This window comes from Rousettus aegyptiacus, unplaced genomic scaffold, assembly GCF_014176215.1.
Source record: "Rousettus aegyptiacus isolate mRouAeg1 unplaced genomic scaffold, mRouAeg1.p scaffold_m13_p_6, whole genome shotgun sequence".
In the NCBI taxonomy this organism is placed as follows: domain Eukaryota; kingdom Metazoa; phylum Chordata; class Mammalia; order Chiroptera; family Pteropodidae; genus Rousettus; species Rousettus aegyptiacus.
Genome location: NW_023416309.1, coordinates 18997712 through 19023476, shown reverse-complemented (window position 1 = coordinate 19023476; position 25765 = coordinate 18997712). Strand labels below are relative to the sequence as shown.

General features: G+C 31.8%; 1 protein-coding gene across 3 annotated transcripts in view; it reads right to left on the bottom strand.

Annotated features, from left to right (window-relative positions):
- CTNNA3 (catenin alpha 3) overlaps positions 1-25765 on the bottom strand; it is a 1366626-nt gene that overhangs the window by 362681 nt on the left and 978180 nt on the right. For all 3 annotated transcript variants that reach the window (XM_036222548.1, XM_036222546.1, XM_036222547.1), the window contains exon 12: positions 824-1024. In XM_036222548.1, the coding sequence (XP_036078441.1) occupies positions 824-1024 (201 nt within the window). The remainder of the gene's footprint in view (positions 1-823; positions 1025-25765) is intronic.

The window sequence follows — 25765 nt, the reverse complement described above, 5'->3', positions numbered from 1 at the left end:
ATAATGAGTGTACCATCAACCTAAACTTAAGAAGAAATTAGTAAGAAAAATGGAACATGAAGATTTTACAAATCTCAAGGGATTTTCACAGGAGAAAGTTCTGTCACAATGACATAAAAAAAGTTGATTGCCTTCATCTAAATTATATATATTGTTTCTGAATGCATTGAATTTGAATGTTTCTGTAAGTTTCTTGGAGAATTATTAATAATAGTGTTAAAGATAAGAATTCCATTTTACTGAATGATTCAGGAACAAAGCATTTACTAACTCATTTTAGAAACTATATAGTGTGCTGCAACCAAAGCAAAATCTTGGTTCCATATTTCTTATGTAATCAAAGATTATGTGAAAAAACAAAACATTGTTTTGTAAACAGACCACAAAAGAAGATAGAGACCATTTCTCAGGAAACATAGGACAAGTTTGCTCTGTTTGAGTAATGTAAATAAAAACCTAGGGGTACTAGCAATACAGCTAAAAGAGGGATTGAAAACTATTATAAATTTATCACACCTGGTGTAATTGTACTTCTAACAGCTCTGGTATTAATAACCATTCATAAGTGGCTAAGGATTGTCAGTAATTTATATAATGTATATATTTATAAAAGATTTCTTTTCCCCAGTGAATATATTTACTTCTCAGACATAAACTTCTAATCACATAACTACAGGATGCAAGCACCTATCAATATCAGATAGTAAAGCAATCTATTTCAAAACAATCAATACAGGACAAGAATTTCAAGTATGAATAACCGGTAGCTATGTAGATTCAAATATCAGAAACAGTGCAGCTGTTATTGGAGGCTGAGACTTACCAGTACTTGTAAGGAAGTTAACTTTTCTCATCACACCTTCAGTGTAAGCCCCTGGTTCGTAACTGTCCATTTCACCTGTGACGATGTGAGCAACTCTTGCTGCCCGACCTCTGATAGCACCGGCAGCTCGGTCTAAATTATCAGCATCCTGGTCTCTCAAGGCTATGATACATTTGTTGACATCTTCTAGGATATGACTCTCTGTAAGTAAATGCATCAAATTAGTTTTGTGGGTTTTTTTTTAAATCACACAAATCTAGTATATTATAATTTATGTTAACTTCTGACTTAAGATATGGTGCATGTTGGGAATGGAGGACACTGAAAATTAGGAAGGAAAAATACAGACATAATTTTGCTTATAATTCTTTAACAGTAAAATTTGTGAAATATAGAATTTCATATTTTAATAGCAGTTTTTATAGATTATATAGTATTTTAGATTCTAGTTCCAATAAATTAGATTTTAGATTTGAGTGATTTGTAGGTGAAAATTAAAGAAAGTTTCTAGATTAAAACAAAAATAAAATATATAATGTATGGAATACTTAATTCTGATTAAAAGCAACACTATACAGATTATAAAAGTCTTTACAAATGTTACCTGCCCTAAATATATAAAAATATTAAACTATGGAGTTTCATTTAATTAATATTCATTGATGTACAAAGATATTTAACACAATTACAGAAATCTCATAAATTAGTAATAAAAATGTTAAATATATAAATTTTATATTGTAAAGCAGTACCCTATGTCTGTGAAAATATTTAAATATAAAAAGGGCGTTAAAAAGATAAACTTGAAGCAAATAAATCCCTGAGAAACTTTCCTACTCTGAAGAGTCTTCAGACCTCTCTCTCTCCTCTTCTCTCTTTGCATGATTAGAGCATGAAGATGGAAGAGTGTTCTTAAAATAATACTAAGTTTTCTTTTTCTATAGTGATTAATACCTCCAGATAAAATTTATGAGAGGAGCAGAGTGAATATGTGGAATATTAACAAGCATGGGCTATAATATTTCTAAGAAATTAAAAGGATAATAAAAGAATTAGTGTTTGGCTTTAGGCTTTATCAAATGAATCTCCCACTCAAAATCCTTGAAGACTCTATTACTTAAAAACACATATAGAAAACAACTACAGCCAAAAGACCTCAGTAATTCCAGAACATATTAATTCTCTCCCAACCCTCATATGTGTTGATTACCTGCAGTTAAGTTACACAGGAGAGGCACTCATAAAGCAATTTCCAGGCAGAGTCACACCTTCCTCTTAATGTGTAGAGCATAAAATTCAAATTACCAAAGAATATCATCTCTGGTGACCTTAGACCTCATGACTATAATTTCTGTATAGGCCCCTATTGTTCAGTTATATTTATTTCATTATTTCTCAAATCCACTATGTTCTTCCATGTCTCTGTTCCTGTGAGCATATTAGAATCTTGACCTAGACTGATCTTTGGGTTCCAGAACTCAATTCTGTGTGCCCCAATTTCAATGTGGGGTGTGTGTGTGTGTGTGCGCGTGCGCGTGTGTAGGCTTCTCTAAACAAACAAGTAATTCCCTGGATGCTAAATGGGTGTCCTACAATTTAACTCAGTTCTGATACTATCCATCCAGAGATGGCATCAGATGCCACAGGTTAAGGGTTCAGTCCTACAAATCTTCCCCTCTGCCCCCTGACTTTAGACACCAGTCACAAGCCTAGAGTGTTATTTGTATTTCTGACCAACTACCTATAAATCAGAGGTTCCCATGATCCCCTCCTTGGGTTTGATTAATGTCTTAGGCTTAATTCTTATAACCCAGGAACAGCCAGATGGAAGATGTGCATAGGACAAGGTATGAGAAAAGGGTGCTGCTGAGCTTCCGTGACCTCTCCAGGCACACCGCCTACCCACATCTTCCTGTCTTCACTTACCTGAAAGCTCTCCGGGCTTTTATGGACACTTCATTACATAGGCATGATTGATTAAATAATTGGTCACTGATGTTAATTCACCTCCAGCCCCTCTCCTCTCCCTGGAGGTCAGAGGGTGGGACTGAAAGTTCTAACCCTCTAATCACCTGGTTGGTTCTCCTAGCAACCAGCTCTCATCCTTAGATGGATCAAAAAGTCACCTATTTAACATAACAAAAGAACCCTTTATATAACTCTCTTCACTTAGAAAATTCCAAGGATTTTAGGAGCTCTGTGCCAGAAATGAGATGAATGCCAAATATATACTTTTCATTATAAATCATAATATCACAACTGCTAATCCCCTTTGATCTGCTTGGCCAACTCCTACTGTTCTTTCAAGACACTAGTCAAACATTCCTCAGGAAACCCATGCTGACATAGAACAAGACAAATTTTGTTCCATGTTGTTTCGGATTCCCAGAAAATGGTTTATATGTTTCTATTAGAGTTTCTTCCCATGTTTTAATGATGTGTTAATAAAACTCTTTCTAGAAGAGAAACTATGAAATACATGTGAGTGCAGGAATTTTATCTTATTACTTGAGATATCCTGTGTAGTGCCTAATATAATATATGGCACTTGTTTGACTAACAAAAATGTTGAATGAATGAGTGAAATCTTCTTATAGATTCACCTGGGAACAGTAAATTACTTTGTCTAAATTCTAAATCATGTGTTATAAACATAAGTAGACACATTTCTGTGCCCTTAAATTTGGTCAATTAAATTCATATCAAGGTCAGCCAGGTCACAGCCTGAAAAAGATTAAACATTGAAAACCTTTATTATAAATTTACCAGAGTTTTAATCTAATTTGCAGCATTCAGATGGGAATGTATCATTGTCATATAATAGGCACAATCCCATCTCAACAGAAAGTGCATATTTATCACCACCATCATGTATCCCCTAGTAAAGTGTAAATGTGGAAGGCACAATAATGATAATTTTTTTCAAAAGTCCACAGATGTGCACTTTCATGTAATATTAGGAAATTATTATGTTCCTGTGAGCATATTAGAATCTTGACTTAGACTGATCTTTGGGTTCCAAAACTCAAATGTTGGTAAGTTTTTAATAAACACAGCATATATATATACAATGAATGTTTAATCTGTATTCACTAAAGGTGCTCAATTTTAGATTGTAGAGCTGTTTTTGCTCAGTCATATAAAAGTGAAAAAATAGGGGGAAAAAAAAAACAACGTTCATTCTCGGAAGATTAATTATCTAATAAACTATCTAATCTGTGTTTAATTAAATGTAAAATTGTAGCTGCCACAAATTACTTTTTCTAGTGAATTTTGCACAAGAAAAAGTATATAAAGAATATTCAGTAACAACGAATTGAATGTTCTTCTATTGAACAATGATATACATGTTCAACTATTATATAACATGAACAACGATATAACATGTTTAAATGTTATAGCAGAAAATAAAAATATAGCAAGAATTTTCTTTTTGAGGTGGGGGTCTTTTTTGATTGGCCTTATAGAATTTTGTGTGGTTATTGCTTTAGAGCAGCACAATCAGCAGCCATAGCATTAATCATGAAGAATTTTATAATAAGGTCTGATATGGAAATATACATTATACATGGACATACACAATATGAAAAAAATAATACATAAGTGGCAAGAAGCATATAACCAGATTTTATCAGAAGTCTGAAAATGTTGGAGATGACTAAATTATCTTTTGAATTACTAAGATTAAATATAGCAGAAAAGCATTAGGGAAGGTTTGCAAAATTTCCATTATTATGACACTGTCTCATTACCCTGAATGTTTTGCAAAATGCCAGCAACAATTATTTGCATGAAATTCTAAACATAGAGTGCCAGAAAAAGTAAATAAATATGTTAGGCACCTCCCACGTATGCACAATAACTAAACGTTAAACTAATTTCTTAAAAACAATTTCTTCGCTATTCATATTTCAGATGAATTTAGCAAAAGGCTTTCAAAATAGCTTGAGTTTTTATGCCCAGCTATATGACCTTAAACTTATTGAGAAGTAAAAGTTCTTTTCTTTCAATTCCCAAAGCTGAGCTTTGAATATATGAATGGCAAAGCCCGAAGAGGTAGACTGCTTATGCTATGGTCCACTGAGTGGGGAATAATATACCATAACTGTTTTCTCCCCTGATGTTTGCATACCTAAGACTAAATTCTAAAAAAGAAGCAAAGGAGAAGGAAAAATAAATAATTTTTTTCCTATAAAGAACCATTTTTTCCAAAGAGACTGAGTTATAAGTCAAAAGAGATTGAGTTTCTTAAATTGGCAAAATTAAGGTTAGCTACCCACGGTATATGAGCTCAGAGAGTTAAACTAAGTTTAATTACAAGAAAATAAGTTTCAATTTTTGCACACTTGGAACTATAGCTATAAATTTAAAACTCACTACATAGGCAACTACACAAATGTTCAACAAATAAAAATGAACATGCTAATTTTTATTTCTCTCTTACCAAAAACATAAAACTAAACAGCAAATGGAATGCACCAATATATATGTTAACTTTGTGCATCTACTTAAAAGTGCTCAAAATTTCTGTTTGGCAAGAATTTGATCATGATGATTGGTCTGCAAATTAACTGATGTCCTGCATAAAGATCTAAGTGAGAGCTATTTTGAGAACAAAGAGCACACATGTCACTATACGGAAAACGTTTTTAAATGCCTTATCCCTTTTTTCATATCCTTAAAAGTTTTCCTCTGTCTCTTCTGTATCTAAGTAGTACTATGTGTTAGAAAATATAGGTGATATAAAGTACAAGTAAGGCACCATCTCTGTTTGAAAGGATTTACAACCTAGTAACCTAGTACGCATAAAGAATTGTGTTATTTTATTGTTCTTTATTCTTCCCAAAATACAATAGTCAAAATTATCACCATTTTATAATTTTAATGAAGTTTTATTAACTTTTATCTCAAAAGTTTGCCCAATTTATCTGCACTATAAGCTGTTTATTCTTCATTGGACTTAAAGCAGCTCAAACTTACCTGACCTACCTCTGACAATAATCAAAAGAAAAAAAAAATCAAGATTTCTATTTCCAAACCAGTTCTTTACTAATCATACTTATAGGAACTCTGCAGTATTTATGAAGACACAAATCTATAGAAATAAAAATCACAGAAAGTCACTAAAGCCTTCATATTTCTTTTAGTGTGTCCCAACTAGGCTCTTCTAACAATTTCTTCAGTGAAGTAGTTAAAATTTATTAAAAGCTGAGAAATAGGCAAAAGGTACTATCGCTTGTTCTGTCACTTCAATGTCTTGCTGGGAAGACAATGTGAATCAGGCCTACCTGGCAGATACCTAATTCTTCAGGAGTATATGCCTTTATTCCACTTGCTCTATACTATTGGTTAAAATATTTTATAATTCTGTAGGAGTTCATGCTCATTTTTTTTTTTTTACAACTGATGGCCTGTAAATAATTCTTGTCACATATAAATGAAAAAGAATTTTTACATGGTAGAAGTGGAATAATTTTGTAGGAAAGATAATCCTGGAAGTTATATTTATTGTTCCGTAGGACATTAACCAGTTTTGTTTCTAAATTAGATTCTTATTTAACTATTCTTTATTCAGTTCTCCTTAAATAAGCATTATCATCTTGGTGGCTCTTACCAATGAATTTTTGACACATATTTACATTAAGTTTTTAAAAGTCTTGCTTTAAATTTAGAAAAATATTCTTTGACTGCGTGTTTTGACTTGGAAGGTACTAATTTTCCAACTACTTTTTAATGTCCCGGTGAAAAAAGTATAAAGCAAAAATTACACATAAAATTATAGACCTACAGATAAAATGCAAAATGTAAAGCTTCTAGGAGAAAATCTAGGAAAACTTAGATTTAAAAATAACTTTTTAAATATAACACTAAAAGCGTAAATGATAAAAGAAAAAAATTGATAAATAAGACTTCATAAAAATAAAATAAGAAACCTCTGCTCCATGAAAGACACTGTTAAGGCACAAATCAGGAAAAAATATTTGTGAAACACATATCTACTAAAAGAATAGTATCCAAAATATACAAAAAAAAAAAAAAATCTTAAAACTCAACGATAAAAAAAACTCAGTTAAAATGAGCAAAATATGTGAGCAGAAACCCCAGCAAAAATATACAAATGACAAATAAGCATATGAAAAGTTACTCAACATCACATATAACCAAGGAATTGCAAATAAAAAAGATAATGAGATACCACTACATAACCTATTAGAATCTCAAGATCCAGAACCTTGACAATGCCAAGTGCTGGTGAGGATATGAAGCAACATAAACTCATTTATTGTTAGTGGGAATGGAAAGTGGTACAGCAGTTTGGAAGACAGTTTGGCAGTTTCATAACATAGTCTTACTATACAATCCAGCAATTGTACTCCTTGGTATTTACCCAAATGAATTAAAAATTTACATTCACACAAACTTTTACATGAATATTTATAGAAGTTTTAATTATAATTTCCAAATTTGGAAGCAACTAAGATGCCCTTCAATAGGTGAACGGATAAAACAATACAAAACAAAACAAAACTGTAATACACTCATAAATGGAATGTTATTTAGCAATGAAAACAAAATGAATTATCAAGTCACAAAGAAATGGAGAAAACATAAATGTGTTGATAAAGAAATAAGCCAATGTGAAACTATTACACATTGTATGATTCTCATTACACTACATTCTGGACAAGGCAAAACTATGGACACAGGAGAAAAAAAGTCAATGGTTGTCAAGGATTATAAGATAAGGAGAGGGAGGAATGAACAGATGGAGCACAGGGGATTTTCAGTGTAGTGAAACTATTCTGTACGATACTATCACGGTGGATATATGTCATTATACACTTGTCAAAGCCCATGTAATTTAAAACACATAGTGAACCCCAAAGTAAACTGTGAAATTTAGTGAATCGATACTGGTTCATCAACTGTAACAATAAAGGAGAAGCTTCAAATATTCAGTATTAGATGCCAAGTCTACTTTAGGCCTTTAATAAGCACTGTATTTAGATTCTAAAATTGTAAGAAAACTAATAATGTTGAATCATATTCAGTAAATTCAGTAACACAGATGTCTACAATTAATAAAGTAAAAAATTTTAAACATACTTTAATATTTCTATGAATATAAGAAGAAGTTTATTTCTTTCTCCAATTCTCCTAGCTTTCACACAGCAATATCTCTCATTGTCAATTCATTTGTTTGAGTTTTTAACAAATAATTTTGAAATGCCCGTTGTTTTCCAGGCATTGTACAAGCAACATATGTGTATTATTTTATTAAAGTCTTATAATTATCCTAAGAGATGTCTGTTACATTTCAATTTTGAAGATGAAGAAATCAAGCCTTGCAGCAGATAGGTATCTTTCCAAAATTCGTAATTACAGTAACTGAGTCATAACTCAAAATCAAGTTTATCCCACCTGCTAAGATCCTATAACTTATAAGGTCCCATCTGGCTTTGATATATGATGATTCTATAATTATATTATTCAGTTACCCCCAAATGTACAATAGAAAGGGGGAATTGTAGGGTTATTTTTTAATCTGTAAAAGATTGTTTATAATATTATATATACCAGAATGTATTATAAGTTTTCACATTAATTTTAATTGGGCCTGAGGTATCATCTATGCATATTTAGAAAGATTAGTTTTAATCCTACAAAGCTCACATGAACAGTGCTCCAGTAATGTCAATATTTTGAATCTGTATGGAGTCATCATAGCCAAAGGAAATCTGAAGCATTCTAGAGACATCACCAGAGAAGATGGCCATAGAAAAAGGAATTAACAAAGTTGCATGCCTCAGCTATTTAGCTATTCTGGTAGAAGAGCAAAACTCTAGGTTACTGTATTTTATGCTGCCCTTATCTTGACAAAATAAACAAAAAGAAAAAGTAAACCAAATCTTAGGCATTCTCATTCATCGCTTACTTTCACTGACTCTCCTTAGACTGAGCCTTTTCATATTATTTGTCCCATTGCTTTCTCTGCCACAGACCAAGAACCTATTAACATTTAATATCAAAGCACTGGGTGAAAAGAAAAAAAAAAAAAAAAGCATTGAAGACATTGCCAGATTGAACATCAGGACTGCCTGCAGGAACAGACAGTAGTGAGCAATTCTCTCATATTATGCAATAAAACCATTCAATTCCTGCACACTGGATGCTAATGTTGGATGCCTCTGTTGCTGAAAACCCCTGTGAAAAAGAGAGTATTCATTTGGGTGCTGTTCTTTGTTTATGGTGGAATGTACAGAAAAACTTGGGTGTCCAATAATGAAATTTGTACTTTTAGACACATGGATAAGAAAATTCTGGCACTATTTTAAATGACTTCCTTGAGATACATGACATATATAGTAGAACAGAAATTCCCTCAAAATAAAGTATATATAATTACAAATGTACAGATAAAATTACAAACAAATAAGTTTATAACCTGGTAAAAATTGTTTTTCTCTTTACTCTTTCAGAACATTAAGTTCGATTATTTTAGTTACCTTATGAAATACAATATTTCTCCATATTAAAAAAAAAAAGCTAACAATAAAAAAGGACAAGACTGTTATCAGATAGATACCTCAGGGAAGTTCACTTTCCCAGTCAATTAACTTATTTTAAACTTAGTCGCAATGTTCTTTTGTTGAAATTTATATATCTCATATTTTGTTCTCAGATACACAAAAATTCAGAGTAGATACCTTCATGAAATGAAGTCTCTTTGTCAGGCTCATTAATAATATTTTCAAGGAATTTATTAAAATCTGGAATTCACCATGTATGACAACGTCTATGAGGTTAGAAGCAAATTCAAGGTGTGACTTCTGATTCTCACATCGGTGTCATTCCCAAAATATTCTAGATCACGATGATTGTTTCTCACAATATGGAGGCCCTATAAAACTAATGTGATTAAACAGTAAATTATAAAGACTAAGAAAAAACAAAGGGTAAAAGATACTGCTTAAAATTTATAGGTACCATCCTGCCAGGAAATGCAATATACTTCATCTGAACTCAGATTTCAAGTCTGTGTTTACAATTTGCCTTTCCATGGAGTTTCTCTATGAAGTTTCCACAAAGCTCTCTAGAAGATTCTTTAATATATCCTACTCATAGTCATCGTACAACTCCCAAACTAGACCCAGTTTCACCAATCATCAGTAATTTTTCTCTTAAGAGTTCTCTTTCTTGATACTCTGTGTATTTGTATACTGTTATTTCATTTTCTAATTTTATTCTAAAAGCATACAGTAGATCTAAAATCTTACTGAATAAACATAGATTGGTTCAGATAGTAAAAGAAGGATACTACAAATCTCTTTTGGTTATATTTAAACTAGTTTTTCTTCGAACACATAGGATATAATCAGACAGTAATAATTAATAGTGCAGTTTACCAAATTATATTATAAAATCACTGAAATCACCAAGTGAAATTTTCATAAATTAAAATTTCAAGAGAATGACTATAAAGGTTTTCACCTTAATTATAATTTGGGTATCCAAGCGAGAGTGATATTTAGAGTTGATGACATATGTTAACACCTTGTAAATGGACCCAGTTAATTGGAATGCTGAGGAAGAGCTACCCAATTAAAAGGTAAAACAATCTTTTTTATTCTTATGTGACAGGTAAAAATATTTATGAATAATTCAACAATGACAAACAAGAGAAATGAATTCGCTCTTCAATCTATGTATTGAATTTGTAGAGTTAGGTTAGGAAGTAAGAGTCTCAAAATTATCACTCTCAGAGAAATATATTTTCTAGTAACCCAAGATGCTTTCCCAGACATATGCAGGTTTATGAATTTTTGTCATAATGAATAACTATTAATGAGTTTATTTTATAATGTTAACCATTAGTGAAATAAATAATATTTTCATTTAATGGAATTTTAAAAGCTCGTAAAATATTTAAATTGTATTAAACGTGCTTATGGTATTATTTTTTAAATCAAAATATAATATATCTATTAAAATAGAACTTGTTTAAAAATCACATATATGATTACTTATTTATTTACAATATTATTACATACTTTTTCGGAAAAAGTAGCAAAATAAATTTTCACTCTTAATAGTAGTTTTTTAAGGAAAGTGGCATTATGGATAATTTCTATTATTTTCTAAAGCATGTGTTTATTTTCCATAAAATAATACTGTGTGTAGTAATAGGCAAGTAACCATTTTAATAATTACTACTATCTTAAATCATGCATTATTGTTAATTAACAATATTATTAAAGAGTGAAACTTATAGGTAAGACTGAGAACTCAGCACACCATTTGTTAACAACTATATACTACTGAAGTAAATATAAGTCTGATAGCCCCAGATAGATCTTAAAACTCTTAGTTCTTTCAGGATTATTTTTCATCTGGCTCTCTCTTTCTGACTGCAAACTAGTATTAATTTATAAACTGATATTTTTTAAAAATCTTTCACTCAATGAGTTTTTACATAGTTCCCACCATTGATAATTTGCCAGGTATTAGAGAATACAAGATAAATAACTTACTGTCTTTGCTTAAAAACAAACAAATACCTCACAGAAATGAGCACCTAAACCAATACCACAAGGAATATGATGAACGCCATAACGTACATGGATAAGAGTGACTAGACTGTTTCCTTTTCCAACAATGTACTCCTCTTTTTTACGTTTGCACATCATCTGTTATATACTATGGATTGTTCCACTGAGATGACATTGATCACAATGAGTATGCTTTGGTCTTTGTGAAAATACTTTTTTTCTAAGTTCATTGTGTATTTAAATGTTCCTTAATGACTGTCTGTGAAGTAGAGGTGAGTAATTTTTCTTTCAAAATGGTAAGTATGTGTTTAACAGTTTCTGATGTCTCTAATTAAGAGAGTTTAAGCATAAGTAACTGATATACAGTGGGAGTTATTGCTAAAATGATATCTGTATAAAAACTGAAGAATTTATCAAAAGCTGTTTTATTGGGAGAGTTTTATGTTATATAACTAATTTATAAATATGATTTTATTAGCTTACTTTTTTGTTTATATCTTTTTTCTTTACACACTTCAATTATTTTTCGTCACTTCTTTTATGACTTGCAAAATACAATTCATGTCCTTTGTGCATAACATCTTAGTTCAGCCTAGATTCAATTTGGGGGGAAAAAAAATGAGAGAGGCATGGAAAATTTTAAAACTACAGATTAAAAAAAAATTAGTTCTTTTATTTCCTAATTCTCTATTTAAGAACAAGTTTTTACCTCACACAGAAACTTTCCAAAGTGAAAATTGGCATGAATAGCAGTCATATGTCCAACAATTATGATGATTATATGGGGCCGGTGCCATCTATCTACAAGGTATTGTAGTTAGAAGAAATTTTTTGCCAAGATTCAAACATGATGAAAGACAGTAGCACATGGAACAAACATCGATATAATAAGGATCACAGTAGGAGAAGCTAGTGGAGGTACTATAATGAGGCCAATGATAATAAAATCAGGAAGAAATATAACATGACAGCAAAAATTGCTGATAATAATGAGAGGTAAGTTGTTAAAAAGATTGATAAAAATGTGAAAAAAATGTTTTTTTTTTATGCTAAGTCTAAATAAAAAGCAGAGAAATATAATTTTAGTTCAAGATCTTGAATAAAGAAATGACATTTTTTCTTTAAAAAATGCAAAGAGGCCAGTAGACCTATGTAGCTTATCTTCCTTTTAGTTCTAAATCTCCACTTGTCAGACCATCTAACCAAACCATCTTGAACAAATTCAGTGTTATTATCTCAGCAACCTTGCCTGGAAGGCCATTCCTTGCATTTAAGCATCTCTGCATGAAAAACAGATTCACAACATCTGGTCTGATTTAGTTTTTCTTTAATTTTCATTTTGTTGCCTTTTTCATTTTATTTCCTCTTCCAATCATGTTTGTTGAGCTGCAAAAAGTAATTTCCACTCATAGCTGTAGTCTTTATTTCACTATTTTTAGGGTTAGTGTTCTACCTTGTTGCTTCAGGGTAGCTGTAAAATAATTATTTGAGGAACTATAATTATCTTTGTTCTCCTCATGCAATTTTTGAAAGTTGGCATAAGTTTTATTTTCTTATAGTATTATTCACACTAGCAAAACACCTGAGTTAAAATTGGCCACGTGTATTTTCTCAGTGCTGTATATCCATGGGCTCTGGTTTATTTTCTTTTCCTGCATCTGGTCGCCCCTTGTGTTTTCTGCTCTTGTGAGTTCTCAACATTTTTAAAAAGAAACTGATCACTCATAGCAATATAATTTTAATACAAAGCAGCACAGGAGTTGTAAAATATTATAACCCAAATGGTAAACACAAAGCTTGACTTTGACAGTCAAGTAAATTCAAACATATGGCATCTCACATTTCATCATAATTTTGGCATGTAGTAGATGTGTGAAAAGTGGGTTTGTCACACGATATTACAAAATGATATTACAAGACTTAAATAAGAATCGGGCTATTTTTCTCATACTTAATATTCACAGCAAACTTTAGACATAACATTAACAAAATGTCATCTGTTATTGTTAGGTAGCTAGTCAGACATGAGTGACAGGGGGAATCAAGGAATAAGGGCCCGGCCTAAAGACAGCCCAAAGACACCCTATTGGTAGTTAGAAAATCCCTCCTGCATCCCCAGAGACAAACAACAGGAGGGTCATAGTCTTAGCTGGCCTGCCTAATCTGGCTGTAGACTCCTGTGCAGAAGGTACTACCCTAATTTGCCTACAATTTAAACTTCATTATAATACTATGTTTATTCCTGGACGTTCATGAATCTAATTATAACAGACTGTATCTGGGTAAGCACATGCGCTCTAGGCAAAGAGTTATATAGCAGCCAGGTGTCAATGAAAATGACCTCACTTGTTAATCACCTAGGAATGCTTTTGGAACCACTCATCACAGTCCAAATGCAAGACAGACATTCCCACTTCCAGGGCCTTTTTTGTGTGGGTTATTGTGGTTGCTGTTAAAAGCACTCTGTTACAGCTCTGATAATTAAAACCATGTGCCTCCTTGGGGTGTACTTTGTCTTTCTAAAATATATACTTTTAATAAATCTTTTCTAAATCTCACTGACCTGTGATTCTTCACTGTGTCAATGATGAAGAACTGAGGAGAAATGCTAATTACACTTCTGCACTGTTATCCCTCCCCAAGACACACACACGCTTCTTCTGTAGGGGCAATACCAAAGTTCAAAGAGATCCAACGGTAACATGATCAAGGACTATCAAGCCAAAATGCACAATTTCTTTGTTCATTATCCTGTTATAGCACAGACCTATGCCATCACCTGAAAAAAATCGCTGTATGAGCCCTAATAGTATTACTTTCAATGAATACAGTCATATGTTGTGAATTTACTCTAATAATGTTTTATTATGCTGCTTTCTCCATAATTGACTTATATGACATACTTTCAGTCTTTCGAAGACTAATTTTTATATGATATTACTTGTATAATTTGCTGTCAGGTGCCAAAAACATATTTTTTCCCTGCTGGTAATAAGATCCTTTCTCTGCTGCAGCCAATCTAAGTTTATACTTTAGATTTTTTATAGATTTTATAGATTGTTTATGTCGAATTATCCCTTTATTAAAACTTCAAACATGAATGCCTAAATACATCAATAATTTACAACTGCTCTAATAACTGAAATCTGAAAAACATATACATATGCACATTCATAAAGACATATGTATGTGTATATATGTTTTTATAGCTAATTAGACTTACTATTTGTAAGGGTGAAAACATGTTCACAAGAAAAATATAAAATATATAAAAAGATAATACAAACAAACCAATCAAAAGGTTCAGCAGAATTACTATTGATATCCTACAGGTTTGTCTGCTGTTTGTTTTTCGGGAACCAAGGAAAAAGAGAAATAGCATCTGTTATATCATCAGGTAATTAGCAATTTTTATTTGTTCTCCATAAAGTTTAAGTACTCTCTTTACCAACCATTTTTGCCCCAATGGGTGATCTTGCAGGCTGTGTATGTGTGTGCATGTGTGCGCACGTGTGTTTAGCAGATTTACTTCCAACTCTCTCCCATATCCATTCTTGTAACTGCATGCCATTGACTGTAGGAATCTGGCCACAAACTCCAAAATTTCTGATAGTTTGACTCCTTTCTTTGCATTAAGAATGTTGATTTATCAAGTTCTGATGCTTATTTCCTCTTCTAATATCTTTGTATAAATGCAAGACACTCTTCAACTTCCCTGTGGATGAACATTTCTCACTAGCGTAATTGAATGTGCCATATCCATAACTACCCAGACATGGAAACAAGACTGCCACCTACTGTCTGAGATTTTCTAGGAGTATTTTGCATTAGAAATCAGAAATCACTATATTCTCCAAAGATCACAAGGAGTGACAGAACATAGAGCAGAAGAGGACACCGAGAGGCATTAAAGCACGGATAATTTATGTGTCCTTCTTGTCAGAGTCCTAGATTATAATTTTGGTTCTGTCACTTACTAGTTATATAAATTTGGAAAAAGTAATATCTCTAAGCCTTAATTTTTCATTAATAAAATGGAGTAAATAAGATTAACAGTCTCTGAGACTGCTATAAAGATTAAATTAAAATATACATAAAAAGTGCAATACCTGGCATCTAGTAAGCATGTAAATATTTATTGTTCGATTTTGATTTTACTTTTGCAAGTCAATCCCATTCCTAAATTATTCCCTTTCTTTTTTCTAGTAATAGTTCAATCTATCTATTCGCTTACCTACTTTTTATCAAAAATTTATTCTTCATTATCATCTTTTAAATTTATGTATTTTAATAAAACGTATGTATTTGAGGGGTGCAACATAATGATTTGATATACATAGTCAAATAATTATTACAGTCAAGCTAATTTACAGATTTCACATAGTTGTCAGAGAGCATCTGAAATCTACTCTTAGCATCTTTTCAGTATTCAATATAGCATTATTAGATATAGTCATCATGCATGTACATTAAATCTCTAGGCTTATTCATTCAACATGACTACAACTTTGTACTTTTTGATGACATCTCCCCATTTCCTATTCCTCCAACCCCTGGTAAACACTGTTCTAATCTATGCTTTTGAGTTAAACTTTTGTCTTTCTTTTTTAGATTCCACATATCAGTGATACCATGCAGTATTTGTCTTTCTCTATCTGGTTTGTTTCACTTAGCATAATGCCCTTCAGATTCATTCATGTTTTCACAAATAGCAAAATTTCTCTTTTTCAGCATGGCTGAATAATAGCCCACCTTCTTTATCTATTCATTTGTTGACAAGTACTTAGGTTGTTCTCATATCTTGGCTATTGTAAATAATGCTGCAATGGTCATGGAAATGGAGATATCTTTTTGAGATCCTGAATTCATTTCCTTTGGATAGATATCCAGAAGTGAGATTGCTGGGCGATATGGTATATCCATTTTTAATTTTTTGAGAAATCTCCATATCGTTTTCTATAATGGCTATACCAATTTACAGTCTAACCAACAGTATATGAGTGTTCCCTATTTTCTATGATTTCTCAGGTTGTCTCTTCACTCTGTTGATTGTTTGCTTTGAAGATTTTTAATTCAATACAATCCCATATGTCTATTTTTGCTTCCGTTGCCTGTGATTTTAGAGTAATGTCCAAAAAATTATTGCCCAAACCAATGTCAAGAAGGATTTTCCATATTTAAGAAGCTTTTCTCTTTATTATCATCTATTCATTTATTGATCCCTGTAGTGAGAGTAAAACACTTAAAATGGAAAATACTAAATGTACTTTTATTAGTTTACTCAATTTGGAAGTACATTTAAAGAGGCGATGATAACACTTCTAAACAACTGAGTAACTCATCTCACAAATTCAAAGTACCTCAGATAAAACTCATCTTATAAACATAACTGTTATTATTTCATACTATATTTAATATTACTGTTAATTCAGGGAACATAGGAAAGTAATCACCAATCCAAAAGATAAATAATATTTTAGAAACCTTACTGAATTTAATTATTTTCATTTTTGATTATTAAAACTATTGATTAGATAGATGCACAGAATGTATTAATGCTCTGGCTGTTCGTATCTCTTTACCTGTTTTTCTACCTTCTAGACTATGACCTCCTTGAGGAAAAAATCTTTTTCTTCTTAATTTGTTGAATCTTCATAACCAAGGTCAATGTCAGGAATATAATAAACACTCAAAAAAAGTTGTTAAAATAAGTAAACAATGTATATTGGCATTTTTCTTACTTTTTTATTATATTATTTTGCAAACTATATTCGGGGTGTTTATATGTAATATATAAATAATAGAGACCTGAACTATTATTTGTAAGGTACTGTATAATCTACTTCATTTATAAACATAGTACATTATTAATTAGGTTTCTACTATGTGTTGAGCATTTGCTAATTTTATGTTAAACAGTAATAACATTTGCTAACAGTTTGGCTATTTGAGGTTAAAGTCCATTAAGAGAAAAAGATAGAAATTAAAATAATAAGTATAAAATCAACAACATATTGCCATATGTTATCTTAAAGAACAATTTCTAAATGCATTTATATAAAGTGGTTAGAGAAGATATTTCATATCATGAAGAATAGCTAGAGGCAGAAGATTCAAAGTGGGTAGAAGATTCAAAGGCTGAGGTTGATGGGATCCTATAAACATCTCCTGCCTTTTTTAAATTGTGTAAATGACCTGTAGAATCAAGCAACTGTCCAAAGGACCCTGTTTCAAAGATGTGACCAATCTGGATTTAACATTATTATAATGGACAACCAACGAGGATCTTTACACAAATTTCAGTAAGTTCATAGAGATGAAAAATGTTTTTGGAGTCAAGTAACCATGGTTTCAGTCTTTGATATGTAGCTCTATCTTAGACCTAATAAAACTTTTTGATAGAATGTTCAACAATAAAATCTAGGATTTTGTGTTAGATTCGGTAATTTAGATTAAATAATTCACCTGATGTCTGGCACATAATATATACTAATAAATCATGGTGTTATTATTTCAATGGATAAAAGAATTATTTAAAAAGAAATATCTAATGTCATCATCTCTAAATGGTTTATTTCATTAATTGACTTTAAACTGGTTCACCTAATTTCAAGTATTTACTACTTTTCTCTTGCCTCCTTAAGGAGGTAATGTTTCCCAGCCATGTGCAGAAATTCCTATACATTTTTCCCATTCAAAACCCACACAAATATCCCTGGGACATTTTCTCTGGAGCCACCCTTCTCTGGACCTGCATTTCCTATTCTTTCGCTGCACTTCTCATTTGAGCAGCACAACATAATGCACTGAACTCACATGTCTTGTGTTCCTGTTTTGTGTGGCTCTGGCTTACATCTTTGTGTTTTTTCTTGGTAAGATGTCTCTTGAAACAGACTTCAAAATGAAACTCTTGTCTTTCTCATTTATCCCAACTCTACTCTCTTGGTCAAAATGTCAGTAACTGTGGAGCTTTTATATCCATTGAAGAGTTTTTTTTACCGTCTACTATTCATGTAAAATATATATATATATATGTATGTTATATATATATATATATATATATATATATATATATATATATATATATACTATAAGTTCTATAAGCTTTGCGCTCTGGATTTCCAATGTATCAGGGAAAAAGTCAAAATTTATCTGAATTTGTTTTTTGTATCAATTTCTAGATAATATTTAAACCTGAAACGGTATGAAGAAAAGCCATTTTAATTATAATAAAAATCTAATCTCCTGTACTTACATGTTCAAGGTATATACATATATATGATACAAGGAATAAATAAGTATATAAGCAATATACTTTATGTTATTGTTCATATGTTACCCACTACTTTAATTGTATAAATAACACAAAAATAATTACCCTCAGTTTTAGAAAAGGAAAAAAGACAAATGGTAAATGTGACCTGTTCCAAGTCCAAATACTGATAATAAGTGGTAGAGCTGGGATTGAACATGGAAGTCTACCTCAAGGGCTTTTGCTCTAAACCACTTCTTGATACTCTAGTATAATTGTCATTATAAATAGTGATATATATGACTTTCCCATGACTATTCAGTGAAATAATCATACATTTTCCTCATAGAAAAAGTAGATTGTGTTATGTTTTGCTTCTTAAGGTTTAAAAGCTTTCTGAAAAAAAAAATTCTTTCAAAGGATTCTATTTATCTAGAACTCACTAAATTGCTCTGTTTTGTTAAACAAGTTTGAATTTACTTTTTAGAAGGCCCCTCTGATAGTAATAAATACCTATCATTCGACTTTCCAAGAATATCAAACATCAGTTAACAGATTTATAGGATAGTGCAAAACACCCAATTACTTTCAGCAGAATGCATTCTTAAAACTGCATGTATTCTAACCATATAGGGAATTTAAAGAACTGTGCTTAAATGAAATAAAACAGGAAAGGAAGATTTGAGTCAATTCATCATTTTTATTACGTACTCTCGACTCTACCCAAACTGCATCTAAAAACCATATTTCATCAGCATTTACTACTACTTCACTATTCCACTTTTAAAGCAGCTTTTGCACATGTCAAATAGATAAATTTACTTATATATAATATCACATACTGTAAGAAGAATACTTAGCAATGATAGGAAGGAGAATAATTAAAGAAATTCTCTGAATATTGCTCTTTTTTGGATAACTCTTAATACTTAAACATTTCTTCTTCCTCTAAGTTCTTTAGTTAGCTGTGGCTTTGATATTAGGCATATATTTATTGAAGCTAAAAGCCCACTCTAACAACTTTCACATATTAAAAAGTATTTTCACTCATTATTTGCAGTTCCATTCTAACTCTTTTGGATTACTTTTTAAATCTACATTTTTTACATATTTCTCAATTTTTGAATGGCATTTTTTTCCTTGAATATGAAATTATAGTTCATTTAATCATTCCTTTCTTTTGATAAAGTAAATGTCATCTTTTAGTCATAAAATAGAATCTCCACCATGCACAACAGAGGGCCACTTAGATCATTGTCATTGGCACAAAGGAACAGAGAAAAACTATAAACTGAACAAAGAGTCTCTTCAGTGTCCTTTATTCTTTATTTCACTTTCTAATATCTCTTCTTCCAAATTCCAAATTTTAATTTTTCTAAAGCTATCCAAAGTATACCACCTAGGCCTGACATAAAGATTTCCTTGATATATAAATATTCCTCCCACTCCTCATTTATTCATTTAATAATACTCTTACTCTTTAGTAAAAATGGCCTTGGCAATCAATGTTTGGATTGAAGAAACTCAAACTAAAATGTCAATGACTGTAATTCAGATGTCTAATGAGTACATTAAACATTTTAAAAGAACAGTGTGGTAATCTAGCTGAAAATGAATATATAAATTTGGAGACTAGAATGGAAAGATATTTGTCAACCAGAGAGTACTCCTTGTCTGTGTGAACAGGCCTCAAGCACACATATCTCACACTCTTGACACATCAGAAGAACGAGCATTGCCAACGGACTCCTGAATTCTAAGTGAAAGCAATATATGAAATAACCTCAGAATGCATTGCATTTGTCTTGTGCAAATGGGTACATTATTCCAAGACAAAATTACAAAATTTCTGAAGTTATTCTATCAATCTAATTATGACTGTTGCAAATAAACTTCTATTGACATTTCCTGAGTATTCAAGGTGTATCATGTACCAAATAGTTAACTTGTTTCTAGAAACATGGTTAATGTGGGTGGCTTCAAATGGGAAATTTCCAGGGAAAACTGAGCAATGAAATTTGTCTGGATATGAGAATTGATGTTGCTCTAACTTTGCTTCATACTCCTAACTCTAATATTCTTCTGAACAATCACCTCACCTCATTTCATCCTCTTCAATCTAAATTCTGTAAAGAATTTCCTACCCACCACAAAGAATATGCAAATGATCCAGTAACAAACTCAAGTTTCTTCCAGGTTTAATAGCTTCTTTGGGGAAACCTGGAGAGATAATATAATCACAATAAAATAGTACAGCTATTCACATTTTTGCAGAGTGATAAATATGAAACACATTATCAAGTTTGACTTTTTGGAATTTTACTTGAGAACACTCTGGTAAATCTAGAACTCAAAGGATAACTTTCATGGCAGTGAGACAATAACCATATAATAGATCACTGTATTCTAGCTGGAATCACTAAAAAGATATTTTGTTTGTGTATAAAAGAGCAAAACAAGACTGAAGATTGATGGGGTTTTCTTTTCAAAATTGTAATAGCTTGCATTCCAAAACTTAAAAATGCAACTAAAACCAAGAACCTAATTATACAAAATTCTAATCACTTCATCTTCTAAGAAAGCCCATTTCAAGTGCCTCTGATATTTATTTCTACTCTTGGAAATCTCTATACTCAAGAAGCACAGAGTGTCCCAAATCTCCCCCACTTTTCTCTCCATACCACCTGTTTCTCACTCCCTCAGTGGCCTGAATTGCTCTCTGCTATTCAGGTTAAGTAACATGTCCTAAAAACAGGCAGTGAACATACAGTTAAATACATTTTATTTTTTTTAGAGACTTTCTAAAGGGAATGCCCTAAATGTAAAATGCTGCAGTAAGACTATTGAGAAAAGGTTTATAAGCAAATTAACTACATTTAGGATGACTCTGCCTAAAGAATCAGATAAAAAAGATGAAAAGATTAGTCTTTGCCTTGGGAAAAACCTTTATGAAAATAATTGCCCTTCAGGTGGAGTCAAGATCCAAGACTTACCTGCTCTTCACAGAATATATTTTTCTGCAGCTAGGGCCACTCTCCTCTATCCAAAAGTTCCAATATATCTCTGGGATCTATCTAGCTCTATGAAAACCTAATGAGCTTTATTCAGTTAACTTTGCAACCCAGTATCAAGACAAGAGTACATTCACGACATTCTGAAATCAGGCTCTAGTACGAGCAAATAAAGCTTCTGCATATTTGTTGCATGCCTTTATCTTATATAGTTGCTCCTCCAAAATGGGGTTCTACTTCTAATCTTCGGTCCTTGGCTGAGACTATCCTAAGTACTGACTGACATGTTGCCTTAACAGCCCCTTTCTATCTCTCCACGTAGTACCTGTAATTTGCTTCTTTATAACTAGGTTTCCCTTGTCTTCTAGAATAATCGCTTATAACCATTGTCAGGGCATTCTTGTCACAAATCGCCCACCATATTTCTATGTTGTGCATATTTCCACCATTAGCAGATACGAGGCTGAATCTGCTAGAGTGGCAATACTCAACTTTGGATAATGTAATGTTTACAAGATCCCTTTTTATCGGGGTCTTCGACTGAAGGTGCCTGTGTTCCCCAAGGCTCATTTTGCCAGTAAACATTTAAAACTAGCTGGACTCCTAAAGACAATCAAACCTCCTTATTCTTTTATAAATCAAAGTGTAGATGTTTGACAGGTGAAGTGAATCACCCAAGATGGCATAGTTTGTACTGGCAGAGCTGAGATTAGAATTCCAGTATCACAGCTCCTAGAATTCTCATGGCTCCTTTTACTACACAATTTTGATAGATTAAGAACAGCCAGAGGCCATGCCATTCTTCAACTAAAATCACGCAAGGAAATGCAAAGAAACAATATGTAAACTTATCTGACTTTGGAGTTGGGAAAAAAAGTATTAATTCGAATTTTCTAATATATAGAATATGTGACCTTTGGCAAATATTTAGCTTCTCTTAGCTTCAATTTATCCTTATGTAGGTTTGCAAATAATGATGTCATATTTGCAAATAATGTTTGAAAATTTTAGAAGATATGTTTATATGCTTAAAATGTTGTCTGGCATAAAATAGTTTGTCAGTAAAAATAGATATCCTCTGTCCCTATATCTTTCTCTACACCTTGAGTAAAATTAAGTTTTTAAAATATAGCCCAAAATATTAAGCAAAATGATATAAAACAAGGTAGGTACATGATCAAGTTCTCTGAATATTTATTATAATGACGCTATTGAGTATAGTCCTTTTACTTAATTTAATTTTGTATTTTTCTTTGTAATTTTTATTTATCAAACTCTAATATTTATGAGTAAATTAAATTTCTATCATTACTTTATAAATATTTCTAAACTTTTTCTTTTATAGTAATTATGAATACGATCACTACTATGCAGTAATGTGTATATAAAGAATTCATAACTTCATTTTACAAAAATTACCAAACATATCATTCATTAAGGATATTTTCAGTATTTGAGACAGTGCTGAACAGGGAAAAACTATATGCAGAACTATTTACTTTTCCCAGAAGATTCATCTAGAAAAAAAATGAGGAAGGCAAAACTACACAAAAGGTGAAGCTGAACCACTGAGTTCTCCAACGATACTCTGAAGAGCTCTGGAAGGTATAAGAAGTCTCCAAAATTTAGGCAAGGAGGTAATATATTTTCATATAAATATAAGTCAGTCACTAACTACTGGCCACCACTTGGGAGGTGGCATAACTTTGGGCAAGGATGTTTTTTATAGAGAAAGGTGATTCTCAGTGAGGGGTACAGTCATGAACCTCAGGCAACTGATATCCCTAATGGTTGAAGTATTGTTGCATAGTTCCTAAAGAAGGTAGAGTACCACAGTATCTACCACAGTTCACCCCTTGCACTACTCAGATTTACTTGTTTCTTAATAGTAAATTCATTATATCTGGGAATAGCTTCTCTGAAATCCTGGTTTGTCTTGTTGCCTGTGTAGCTTACAAGTAACAAGTTAGTGAGATGAATTACAGCCTATACTGATGTCGTTGATCTTTAGGCTGCAACCAAGACTCACAAGTATCTTCACCATCATCCATTCTAAATTCCCCTAATCTTTAGCCATCATCTCTGCTAATCTAGGTACCTTACATGGTGTGGCAATCTTGACTCTCATCCCTAAGAGGTCCATACTGCTAGATGCCTTTCATTCCCAGGTCATGACTGCTGTACTTGTCCATTTATTATCAAATCTTGGCATGGAAACACCAAGAGCTGTCAAGAAATCACTCAACTTTCAAACATATAATTCTCTTCCTTAATTGTGCAGCATACACCCTCCTGCTAATCAGAATCAATTAACTCTACCCATATAGTTACCTTTTTGTGAACTGATGGCTTGGCCTGAAGTGAGTAAAGTGAAGCACTATTAAATTAAATGAGTATAACTAGAAGAAGAATGACTTTAAAAGGGAGGAGGAAATATGGAATTTTTGTTTTATCATGTTAACTTTGAGATGTCCTTACACATGCACCAATAAGTGAAGATGTCAAAATAAATAGTTGGATAAACAAATTACGACTCATAGAAAAGATTGAGACTAACATTAAAAATTTTGGAGTCATAAACATTTAGACTGACCACTAGAATGAACAGCTACAATAATATTGAATAAAACGATCATTGGAAGTAAAGAGGCCATGAGATTGAGAGGTTAGGGTATCAGATCATCTGAAAAAACATGAATTACACAGAAAGAGGGTGAAAAAAAAAAGCAGTGGTAGGGGAATCAGAGATTTAGATACTAATTTTTAAAAATATTAACCTTCATTTAGTGTAAATCAGTACTTACTTTTGCTGTTCATGGGACATTACTTGGTAAAACTTGAGAAACAAAAATTCTGTTACTAAATAGCTCAAGAAATACTAAGGTTAATAAAAATTAAGCAAGCGTAAAAACTTTAGGAATTCTTGAAGTATATAACATATTAATATTCATCTTAAATTTACAAAAGAGAGGAAGCATACAGAGTTATCTAAACTTATTTAATTACCTTTTTCAGTGATTATCTCATGGGACTAGAACTACAAGAAACATACTGAGCACATCAAGGAAATACTAATCAACAATTCAGGGCAATAGGTCACACAAATCTTGAGAGGTGATCAAACTTACAGGTATAGTCCCTTAAAAATGCACACACATTCATGTACACACAGAGACACACACACTGCACAATTTCATACAGTAACTCAAATTTTGAGGATCCTCTATGGAATCTAGGTTACAAAATTCTACCCTCTGTTCTTGCTCCTAATGTCTGGTCTATTAACTAGCAGCATGAACACCATCTAAGCACAAGTTGGATATGCAGAATCTTAGGCCTCATTCCAGACTGGCGGAATCAAAATCTGTACTTTTTAAAAATTTCCTGGTGATCTGTGTATATTTAAGTCTGAAAAGCTTTACTCCAGGAGAAGGTTAAATAGTTAATTTCCACAGTCAATAAAAGGGAAAACTGTCTTATATTTCCAGACAATTATAGTAATTTCTAACATTCTTCTGAATTTCCCCCTAAATTTTTACATTGACTCAAATCAGCTTTTATCATAGCTGAGAAATCTTTTTTAATATTTTGTCACTTTTATAAAACAAATAACAGTAAAATGGTAATAACCATTAATTATATGGCTGGTGTAAGCTACAGAGCTTGAAAAGGCATCCCTTTATATCCTAATACCACTAATCTATGATTTACGCAGCCATAGAAATACAACTTAAGAGTCTTTGTATTTCCCCAAAAGATTAAACAACTACGTAACTCCATTATCTAGAAGGTTAGACAGAAATGTCAGTGCCTGGGTGTCCCATAATGGAGAGTGCTGATTTGAAATAACAGAACATGAGGTCTTTCCTTGAAAGATTTATGTCTGATTGCAATCTTCCATGTCCAGATACCTACAATCAGTAATAGGTGACACTTTATCTGCCAAAGTAGACTTTTAAAATATGAAAAGGGAAGATATAGAAAAGAAAGTGAAAAGATATTCCTCATGTATTAAATCATCACAGGTAAGTCCTGCTGTTCCATATAATCAGTCTATCTTTCCTTCATGCTACACTTTTAAAAAGAAAAACTAGTAATTTTTTAATTTTCCTAAATTTGTTATACTTTT